The 11,941-nt window shown below is 36.6% G+C and overlaps 1 protein-coding gene across 1 annotated transcript in view; it reads right to left on the bottom strand.

The window, feature by feature from the left end:
- The window catches only part of CLNK (cytokine dependent hematopoietic cell linker), a 51,858-nt gene that overhangs the window by 23,561 nt on the left and 16,356 nt on the right, over positions 1–11,941 (bottom strand). The window contains exons 3-6 of the mRNA XM_035324583.1: positions 8,170–8,241; positions 7,122–7,171; positions 3,101–3,141; positions 493–652 (exon numbers count right to left, since the gene is read on the bottom strand). Of these exons, the coding sequence (XP_035180474.1) occupies positions 493–652; positions 3,101–3,141; positions 7,122–7,171; positions 8,170–8,241 (323 nt within the window). The remainder of the gene's footprint in view (positions 1–492; positions 653–3,100; positions 3,142–7,121; positions 7,172–8,169; positions 8,242–11,941) is intronic.

The following is an 11,941-nucleotide window of genomic DNA, read 5'->3' as shown; positions in this document are numbered from 1 at the left end:
TTTTCTTTTCTTTTCTTTTCTTTTCTTTTCTTTTCTTTTCTTTTCTTCTCTTTTTTAATATACTTTCCATCTTAAAGGCTTCTAGGCTTAAATAGCAGTGGGCAGGCTTTTCTGTAAAGGCTGTCTATTTGACTAGTCAGTTTTTGCAGATTTCAGGTGGGATTGTAGGATGTCTTCCATGAAGGCAATACCAAAATGAAACAAACAAATAAACAAAACCAACAAAAAGTAGCATATAAGTACATGTAAATATTGATTTAACATAATCTAATGGAAAAATGGGGTAACTGTTGAACATGAAGGTGCAGACAAAGCTCCTCTCTTGATCCTGCTCACCAGTGCTTTATTTTTCAATTAAACTACAGCAATAAAACAAATACCAAGAATGAAATAAAAACAAATGTGTACTGTTCCTATATATATCTAGGTTTGGCCTACTTTCAGCAGACAGAAAAACAAAAACAAAACAAACAAACAAACAAAACCCACAACCTGCATATTCAGATTCCTGTAGAGGTTTGGGAGGAAGGATTCTCAAAGCATGGATGGGTTCCAGAGTGGAAGAATTTATTGTCTCATAATCATCTTCCTTTTCGTATAGCTTAGAGCATGAGTTGAAGTCAGCCTGATCCTCCCCTGTGAAATTTTTGTCCTGGATAAAAGAGGTAGAGATACACAGATAATTCAAATAAGTTAAGTTCAAGATTCATTTCAGATTTGGAAATAAGTGATAGCCAGAACAAGATTATTTTGGAACACAGTACATATTCTGATGGACATTGAAGGGTTGAAAAGTAATTGAGCAAGAGTTTTGAGGCTCTACATTTTTGATTTTGATTCATAAATATCCTTTGGGGAGGCAGCTTCTCTCTTTGAATCTGGCCTGTCAGCACTCCTGAAAATGCATTGAGAGTGTTTAATTTTATGATCATTGCAGACATTTGAAACTATGCCTTTCATTATAATATTATCCATGTGGTGTTTGTATTGTACTGACTGTTTACATATGTTACTTGCAAGAATATATCAACTGACTCATCACAAATTTCATACATTAAAATAAAATCATGCACTGTTTCTGGGATTTCATGCTAACAAATTAGCAGTCCAATTGACTCAAGATGTCTCTGGATGTGTCTATATACTTGGACCAGGTTTGCTCAAGATTTCTTTCTGGAGTCCTGCTCCACACTTACTCACTGTTTACATGCTGAGACATCACTGCTGGCTTACTTCTGGAGGAGAAGTGCACAGGCAGCACATAGCTGAGATTATTTCCATATCAACTCAGTTTAGGGCATGCAGAAGCTCAGTTAATAACATTCTTATGTTTTGCTACTGGAGACAGTACAGGTACATCCACCCACTCACAGCATACTTGAATCTTCTCTGATGTTTATTTTAATGTGTTCTTGAATTTTCTAGTAATAGGGAATCAATAGCTTCCTGAGGTGTCTTCTTCCACTAGTTAACTATCCTTTCAGTTAATGCTTTTTCTCTTGAGTGCTACAAATTAAACCAATTTGTTTCACACTCTAAGGACACATATACACACACACAAATTGATTACTATCCACTTTATTTCAACCTTTATTATGTTTAATGTTGATAATTATATTTCCTTTTAGTCTTTTCATTCCTAGACTAAACAAGAACAATTCTTTAAAGATTTTCTAAGCTCAGACAACTCAAAAGATTTTGAACCTTATATCCCCAAAAGGATTTTGAACCTCATATCCCCAGTGTTACTTTCCTAGAAACTCCAGGTTGTACACAGCTTTATGAAAACACCAAGTGGACATCCTAGAATATAGTGCTTTTGACAGTACATATCAGGGTGAGGTATGCCTTTTTATAAATGGTCATATTGCACAAAAAAATACCACTACACCTTAGACTTACCCCTGCTGGATACCTGCATTTGCAGGTTATTCTTCTAGATAACTCTTTCCAACTTAGCAGCAGGCCCACTGTGAACTAGACTGAGGGTGGATATTTTTTTAATCAATTGTGCAAACACTTTACACATATTAACCTAGGCCAGGTTTCCACAGTTTTCTTGTGAGACAGTCTTCTAGGAAATCTCATAGGTCTAACAAAAACCAAGATATATCACATCTACTGTTTTCTTTCTCTCCAGCATGCTCATATTTCTACCAAAAAAGGAAATTATTTTGGTTCAATGAATGGTTCTTCATGTTCACACTAAGAGTTTTTTTTTTTTTTTTTTTTTTTTTTTTAACTAAACATACTTAATATTTCCAAAACATGCTTTCAAACTGACTTTGTGTAATAGTCTCTCCAGGTATCCAATGAACCCTCAGAATCTGCTTTCTTACTTGTAAGAAATTGATGTTACCTCTGTTCTCCACTGCTTTAGGAACCTATGACTCCTTGAAGAGATCTCAAAGATAATAAATTAATGTCTCCGAAATTACTTTGAATACTTCCTTAAGTGCTTTAGCATAAATAAGTATTCTCCTAGCAGCTCTTTCCCTGTTCTGCTTTTCACCATTACTGCCTTCTAGTTTTCATTAAATCCATATAGTGTGTGAATGTAATTAAACTTTCTACGAAATCTGAAGCAGCCACAATATTGATTACAGCAGCCTTCTTCTGTCATCCTTTATCTGTTTAACTTCTTCATTATGCAACAGATCTGTGCTTTCTTTTCATCTTTCTGTAACTTGTAAGGTATTTGCAGTCTTTTATGTATCACCTACCAGTTGAAACTCAAAATCATCTTTCAAATACGAGTTGGAAGATATTGAAATGTGTACTGTTATCTTTTCAGCTTTTATTTGCATTGCTTTTGTATTAAAGCTCAAGGTTTATGATTTACATACTTGCTCAGCTTGACTCCTGTTAATTTTGCATGATCTCATGATAAAGATGCATTTTAGATGCATACCATATATGGACTTATCTAGCTCCCATTAAAACAAAATTATTCTATGTAATTAAAAAATCCTCATGCTTTATTTTATATTAACAGTGAGGACTACATGTCCTGTTACCAGTGCTGTAGCCAAGACAATATTAGCACACGTCTAGAAGTGAAAGAAATATAAAATGATAGGAAGAACAGCATGGTACTTACAGAACAATGTGCATTAGTGAGAACACTCTTTCTCTCATTTTCTGTATGAAATGGAGAAAAAATGTCAGCAGATGTCATTCTGTAGAAGATGATACAATAACTAGTAGATTACATAGAGTAATAAAAATTTGTCAATGGCACAGTATTTTACAGATCAGTGACTGATACAAAGGAGCAGAAGCAAATGCACCCAGGAGTTTTTTGACCTATGAAATGCACAAGGAAGTAGCTATGTAGAAATAGGATCCACAACCACTAGCTTGTCTAAGTGCACCTACAGAAAACACTCAGAGAAGGATGTGCTCCATCTACTACCTCTCTTCTGAGTTTTGCTTGCCTAGGGCAGAACTCCAGGTGTTGAGCTTGGGGATCCTGGCCTGGAAATCCCTCTTCTGCATAGAAAAATATCTTGTTCCTTTAGTGGTAGAAGTAAATGTGACCTCCTGCTTTCAAGACTGAATGAGAAAAGGAGTTGTGCTGATGTCTTTTCTGTAATAATAGCACAGCACTTGCAGCACTTGCCCTGGAGATGTGACTCCTGGTTTCAGCTTGAGAAGCTTCAGAGACATGATTCCCAAGATAAGAGCACTCCAGCTACCAGCCTGTAAACTGTTCCAGCTGGTGACTATTTGCCCATAGATGTTGTTTCATGGTTTAGCCAAGAAAGCATGTTACAGGGCCCATGGGCTGGTGAAAAAGACAGTGATCACTGGAAAAGAGAGTTCTTAGTTTCACCCTTAAACCTTACATATTTAATCTGGTGACTGGTAAATTCAAAATGGCCATTGTATGTCCTTGCCCAGTAGGAGCCCTTGTTCTGGGCTGTGGAAAGGACCCTTTAGCCTCACTAATCTTGCACCTGTGTCTACATAATAGCCTCGTTTCAAAAGCAGAGAATGATAGTTCTATCAAGACTAACCTGTAACATACTTACAACGTGCTCTAATGCTTAGAAGGAAGGGAGAATTGTCAACTGAAATTCTTCTATGCCGAGAGTTAAAACCAGACCCACTGGGTACTCTGTGCAAGTATGTGAAGGATGGGCAGCATCCCACAACCCTCCCTTCCAGCTGTGTTTTAACAGAAGCCAGTCTTTACCAGCTTCCTTATTTATTTTTTTAATGTCTGAAGAGCACATAAACCTGGTGTTGCAGAATGTTGTATGTTCCAGCAGATGGCATTCAATGTTCATTTATACAATGTACGTAGTACTCTTATCTCTACTCAGAGGGTCATTGACAAGGAAGAGAATTATTCATGCAAACTGCTTATCTGATTTTCTGTTTTGTTATGCTGGTGTGAATCAGAAGTAAGCCCAGTTAAATCAACGACACTGAGGAAAACCGATGGAGATGAGAGAATAATTAGATGGTGACAATATAACAATGAAAAAACAGTCAGTGTCTTTAAATTGTCACTTTTTTACATCTGTTAATGAAAATTGTCATTCTATCTCCCATAGAGTAACACTGAACAACATAAATGAAAAACAGTGGTAAACATCAAAGCTGTTACCCACACATTTCATGTCTTAATGCCAAAAAGGGGCTGACACAAGCCTTTGGGTTGATTTATTGATATCTAACATTAATTTAAAAATTGATGTCTGGGTTAGTTTATAACCTATTCTGTTACCCAGGGATCACCACAGTTTGGAGGAACTGCAGTCCTCCCTCTCCTTTTCTTTTGAGAATACCTCCTTTGCACAATGCAGTGAAGGGAGAGATAGAGTTGTACTATCCTTTGGCATTCCCTTTACATAAGGTGAGTTCCCAAATATTTGCTCTGTGCTAGTTGTGGAATGCAAACCAGACAGAAACTGCTCCTCCTGTTATTTAAGGATGACATTTTGGAAGTGAGGATGAATATTTCATTTTGTCAGCTACGCTAGACATATTGGGTTTGCAGAATGAAAAGTGCTGATTGCCATCTGGGTGGTGGAAGACTGTCAAAGAGACTCACCACTTACGGAGAGACAATTTCTACTGTTTACTATATATATTGCCCTGGAACTTCCAATTCCCTGGCTTGCATTCCCTATTGTACAGGTATAAATGAGGACAGAATCACAGAGTTATAGAATGGTTTGGGTTGGAAGGGACCTTAAAGATCACCTAGTTCCAAACCCCTGCCACAGGTAGGGACACTTCCCGCCAGACCGGGTTGCCCAAAGCCCCATCCAGTCAGGTCTTGAACACTTCCAGGGATGGGACATCCACAGCTTATCTGGGCAACCTGTTCCAGTGCCTCAACATCCTCATAGTGAAGAATTTATTCCTTATATCCAATCTAAATCTACCCTCTTTCAGTTTAAAACTCTCACCCCTTGTCCTGTCACTGTAAAAAGTTTCTCTCCATCTTTTCTGTAGGCCCACTTAATTACTGAAAGGCAACTAACTATAACATCTTCCTGCAGTCTTCTGTTCTCCAGGCTGAACAACACCAGCTCTCAGCCTTTCTCCATCTTTGTGTCAGGTAGTTTGCAGTCAGGTGGACATTCTCACATCAATATTTTTTCAGTGGAAGTTAACTACTTGCAACTGGTGGGAGTTTCCTCAAGCTGTAGAGACTGGACATCTCATATTCAGTCTTAAAATTTCTTGTTGCTTCACTGCATCCTCTGTGAAATTAATAGATGGAGTATACCAATTGTAACAATAGTAAGGTGTTAGATTTCTGTGGCATACGTGTGGGTGTGTTTCTGCCAGCTGACATGCCCAATGTCAAAGGACAAAAGTGAAGAAATTAAATTTCTTTACTTTGTAGTGGAATAAAATTGTGTGCGTTTTGTTACCACCTTGCTTGTTTTTCATTGTGACCTAAAAAAAGTCTGTCCAAAAGATTGGCTGGTTAGCCATTTGTGCATGCAAATCTGTCAGAAATCTAGTCCATATTTAAATGAGAAAGCAGAAGATAAATCTATTCCCACAGACTTCTGTGGGTCTGAGAATGTGCTGTGGTTTTTCAGTCATTTTTTGTGGTGTTTGAGCAAGTGACAGAAAACAATAAAGTGTTGTGGGTTATGTTTCAATAAACCTTGTCATACTTACAAGGTGTCTCCTAATCTCTTCAATAGAATGAAAAAAGAAAAAAAAAAAAAAAAGAAAAAGAAAAAAAAGGATGGAATACTGCAAGGAGGAAACTGCACAGGAATTTTCAGTGTCACTTTCTTCTGTCTGGTCCAAACATACTGTGTAAAATGCTTGGCATTTTCCTTTAGCCTCTAGGGGAGTTAGGCAAGACAAGCAGAACCTTCATAAATTGCACAGATTTAATTCCAGGACCAAGGGAAAGGCTAGGCAGGCTTCTCCTCAGAGACTGTGAAAAAGGTATGTGAATAAATGCCAGTTATGTTAAGCTTTTGTGATATGTCAGTTATCCACAGGGAATAAAAGACCTGCAGTAAGATGCTAGACTGTTGGGTTTTATTTTTCCAGAACCACTTTTACTTTTTTTCCAGACTTAAATCTAAATCTTCTGTATTGTACTGATATACATTTAAGAAAACTTCACATAATACAATAAATATCTGGTATACTAAACAGATTTATCTGATTATGCACCTACTTAGTTAATTTTATATGCTTTGCATTAACTATCTCTAAGCTCAGCTGAAGTTGTGAAATACGGTATCATTTTTCACTGACTTGAGAAGAAGCAGTACTTTACTTATGAAGTCAATGAGAATTAAACACATGTTTAACATTGACCATAATTGTCATTGAATCAGATTTAGAGCTCCTACGTCATTGTCCCATTGTTTTGGAACAACAACAAAAGTGATTGTTTTAAAACAGTTGAGTCTTTTTAAATTCCCTCAGTTGCTTTCTAGAAGTCATCAGCTAATGTAATATTTTCAGTTTCCAGCAAGAAGATAACTTATCTATGGCTTTTTTCAGTATATAACATCATGAAGCCAACATTTTTTTTGGAGCAGCCTGGAAATAAACAGCTTCTTGTTCTTTTTTCATTAGTGGGTATCCAAGAGGTTTGTTTTTTCACAGTACTGAATGAATTTTACCTTTTGGATGTATTTCCAGATTCATTTCTGCAAGTATGTTTGGACAAGACCTAAGAACACAAAAAAGAAAAAAAAAAGATTTAAATATTATAAATTACTGTTGCTCTATTAAACTTTACATACAATCTAGTATAAGAGAATGAATGAAAGTTGAAAGGATAATTTACATTTGAAAAACAATTCAATAGACATGGAAATTCAACATTTTTGGTTAAACTGTTTTTTTTTTTTTTTTTTTTTTTTTAACCATTTACAGCCCCAGATTTGGTGCAGTTACTCTACTGATATTGCTAATGTAATTTTTAGGCATAAATAGTGTAACTGCCTTATTGACAGCATTTTCAGTATATCATTTCAGGGATGAATTTGCTTTGAGAGATAGGACCTAAACCTTTCATTTAGCATCAAGCTGTGCCACTGCACATGGCTCCCTTCCCCTTCTGCCAGCCTCCACAGGTTATTACGATTTCCCCAGCTCTGACATGGCATTCTTCCATCCTGTTATTACTCAGATACAGGGAATATATGAGATATACTGAGTGCATTGACAGGTCTTGACCTAACCCTGGTGTTGTGGACGATAGTTTTCTCACCATCACCCTCTTTACCCACTGGACTTTGGCTCTGTATTAGTCTGTCCTGCAACATATATAGATCTTCACAGTAGCAGTACTTAGTATTCAGAAACAAGAAGAATTATTATTTTACAATGAATATGCAGACAGGGCTCACATCAGGAGTACAGTAATACACACTTATTTTACCTACTTTCTGAGGATCCATTCTTGGAATTTCCTAAAGTTTGCAAAATATCAGTGTAAAACTTTGAGCTTCAAGTGCCCCACTCTTGGAATTACAACATAATTTGGGTTAGCAGCAGCTTTTGAACAGAGTGAAGCCGAGTGGTTTCCTGTTCAGCTAGCAGTATGTAAACCACACTAGATTCATCTGGTCTTTGCTGTCTGCTGCTTAAGACATGGGCGTATCAAAACTAAAGCTTTTATTAAAGTTACTTATGGATGCCTTAAAAGGTAATTTATTCACTTACCTATTTTTTGGCATAGTTTTCTTTATGCTTTTTGAATCTGTCAGGCACTGTACTCTGGTTTTCCTGTTAGCTCTGTCACAATTGAACAAAGTCTATTGTTAGCAAGTAGCAGTAAATGGAAAAAAAAAATGTGAGTTTTCAAATTTTCAAGTCTGGGAAACACATTTATGTAAATGATTGCTTTTTCTACCTCAAACATTTCCACCCTGTGGTGGAATATATTTGCTGACCTTTCTTTCTTTCTTTCTAATTTGTAAACAAAACAAAACAAAACTCCCCAAACACTTTAACCAAAGTGTTTTCCTTCTGAGAGAATGGAAGTCTAGAAACTGAATTCCTGCATCCAGTGCTTTGGTTTCTTTACTGTATGGTACTTATTAAACTCTTGTACAGCTGAATAGGAATTAAAACCCAGGGCACCTATCCAAGATCTCTTTTTATACTGAAACACTTGCTAAACACCAGCCATGTATGTATCAAAGTAACAGGGACCTATTTCTTGGTCCCCCACTTCTGGTTGCTCTTGAGCCACATGTAGAAACAGATCACATAATTTTACTCATGTAAAATAAAATAATTTGAAACACAGAAGATTTCGACTTTTACCATTTAACTACCAGAGACTTCAGTGTTTGCAGCAAAAGAGTTAGGATTATCTTGCTAAATAATGCCTACAAATAGTCGAGTTGGTCATGTTCTCCTGAATGATTTCACTTGGGCTCAGTCCTGCCCAGTTTCCTCTAAGTTCATAGATCCTATAATTAGTATTACCAAATCAAGTTTGACTTTTTTCATTATAAACATGCTCAAAATTCATTAAAAAAAATCCTTTAATCAATACTCGAATGCATGCATTGATAAATAATTTTTCAGTCAATGTGCAAATACTAATGGTCACAAATACAAAGAGAAGATATGATTTTGTTTGGCATGAGAGATATTTTTGATTAGTGGGTAAAACTGTAGAGAATTTTGGACTTTGCCTATTTCTCAGTTTGCCAGTCAAGAGTTTTAAAAATCTTGTTGTATTCTCTAGCTACCAGAAGTATAAATGGTTAAATTTTTACTGCTGACTTATCTCTCTAGAACATCAGAAATACAAACAGGTAACTGATTTCTGTCAGCTCTGTTCTCTTTATCATTCATGTATAACTGTTTGTTTTTCCTTTAAGAGAACAATTTCTGCAAAACTCTGCAAAACTTTCCCCAATTCCACTTACTGAAGTATGTATTACAAATGCAAATGCCTACTGCATATAAATGTTATAAATACAGTGAATGCAATTTTTGTGTGCTTGAATTTGCAGCATTTGTTACCAACCCTTCAGCATGGCGAATTTCCCAATATGCACCTGAAAAGAGACCTTTTGCAAGTTCTCCTTTGCCTGCAGCAGGGAACTATTTTAGTCCCCTTTGTATTTTTTTTTTCTTCCCCTGCATGTGAGATGCAGCACTGAGGTTAAATGCCTCTTTTGCCAGTTACCTACCTAAGTTCTTCAGAACCATAGACATGTTAAACTAATACTGTTAATGGTACAGGATTTGTCAGAAGCTTATCATGGGCTCAGACTGTGGGGACGTTCTACACTTTTTGGGTGACCTACATTAACAAAATCCCTCCCTTGCCCAAAAAAGATTACAAAAAGCCCACTTCACCATTTTTTTTTTTTTTTTGCTTTAAAATACAGATATGCCATTTCTTAAATCCCTGTGTCTAATTGCAGTGCCAATGCATTTTTGCTTTCACTGAATTTTCTTCATTCTCTGGGCAATACTACAGTGACATTGCTCCCTCCTTCTGCAAAAGGCATTTTTTTTTTTTTTTTTTTTTTTCCTATGCATTATAAGACTCTTTCACTTCTAACTTAAGGGATATGTAGAATTTCATTTATCTGGCTATGTTTTAGAACATTTTTCATCTATTACTCATTTGAGATTGACCAGATACAGAAACCTAAATTGCATATCTTTGACAGGGCACTTTAGTGGCACAGAGAGATCAGAAAAACCTATTTAGCTCAAGATCCAGGTTACATTGTGTATGGCCAGAAGATATACCAAGAAGAAAATCTAGGGTAGGCTTCCTGTTAAGTGATGGTTGACTAATATTTTACTGCAGACAAACTGTAATGGAGCACCTAAAGCAATAAAAATAACATTTACATTAATGCCAGCTGAATTCCTCTTGATGAGTTCTCTTGCAATAAGTTATGATTAATTCATGACAAATTGGATGTATAAAAGTTCCTGTTTCAAAATCTCAGAATTTCCCAGAGTCACAAAATTTGTAGCCATGTTACTCCATCTGGAAGTTAACTTACTTCTCAGCATTTAAGGGGATAATTACTAGGGTAAATTTTGCTTGCCAGGAGTAAAGAATGACTAAATCAATAGCTGAAATATTGACAGTAAAAAGAAAGACAAATCCATTTCTTCTTACCTTTATCCTCTCTCTTTCCTTCTATTTCAACAGTGAAATAAGAACAAAAATAGCTATCATATCAGTTCTCCTCTGCCTGCAATACTTTACATGGAGTTCAATATTGCCTGATGCTTTGTTCCATCAATTACTACATTCCAAACACCCTGCCATACTCCCGTGTCAAATTTTTCTTCACGAGAGATCATAAATGCCATCATTCATCCCAAAGTATTCAGAAGCAATTCCCTATTGGTTGAACATTATTGTGGTTGTTTCCGTAGTTGCTTACTTTTGCAGTTATTTGCATATTTATTTGTTTTGGCAGAAATTTGTGAGAGCTCATCTAAAAAAATAGATCTTCGCTGTGCTGGATGATTCACAACCATAAAGTCAAAGAATGCATAAAACAAGAAAATATTTTTGCCACCAACAAATAGGGAACAAAATAATAAGCTGAGGGCAAAAAAAGTTTGGTTAGAAGGAAAGCAGGAAATCATGGAGTATGCAACCCTGTGATAACTGTAGACATCTGAAGGGGGTCAGTCCTGTTGTGAAAGCCTAGGTACCTGTCAGGCCCGTGGAAAGAGAAAGAAATCTTTGTATCATTACTACTACACAAACAGATAAGTATTACATTTTATTGTCTACTTAACACAAAAGAAAGATCCTGATATTTTTCACTCTGATTATCCCAATCCATGCCTTGAAATATTTTTCTGAATAAAAATGTTTACCAGGGCAATTAATAAGGGACAGTGTCATTCAAAACACAGTTTGTTTCCTGAATTATGTCTAGATGTGCCATGTGCACTGCACGTGGCAGCGTGATTAGATTTTGGGGATGTTGCAATCGCAAGGCCATTCTATTATGAGGTGGTTTGAAAGTGCATCACACTGTTCACTTCATTTTCTGGTAACATCTTTCTCTACAGATGTTGTTACCTAGCAGTAGGGTTTGGCTTAGGAGGAGGCTTGGCCACTGCTGTCGTGGCCGTGGTTAAAGCACAACTGAAGTCACTAGAGCAAAAGTAATGTTTAAATCTAACAGCAGAGAACACTCAAAAAAACTCTCAGGGAGTGCATGGAAGAGAGTTAGTTCACTTTTGGAAGTGACAGGAAATAAGACAGATCATGAATCTGGCTTGATTGGGCTGGCTCACTACTGAAGAGGATTTCAAAGTTGCCTCGATGCAGGGATGCATTGACATTTTGGGTGCCTGAGTATGCCCCGCCTGGCCTCCCGTTGGAGCTCAGGAGGATGTGAGTCCAAATCTTCCTTTTCCTGAATACCATAATTATGTGCAGGACAGCAGGAGAGCTTTCCTAGTGCTACCATCCCACTTAGGTGCA

Source organism: Oxyura jamaicensis, chromosome 4 (assembly GCF_011077185.1).
Source record: "Oxyura jamaicensis isolate SHBP4307 breed ruddy duck chromosome 4, BPBGC_Ojam_1.0, whole genome shotgun sequence".
Taxonomy (NCBI): domain Eukaryota; kingdom Metazoa; phylum Chordata; class Aves; order Anseriformes; family Anatidae; genus Oxyura; species Oxyura jamaicensis.
The sequence above is the reverse complement of the archived record's forward strand: the minus strand, read 5'-3'. Positions and strand labels throughout refer to the sequence as shown.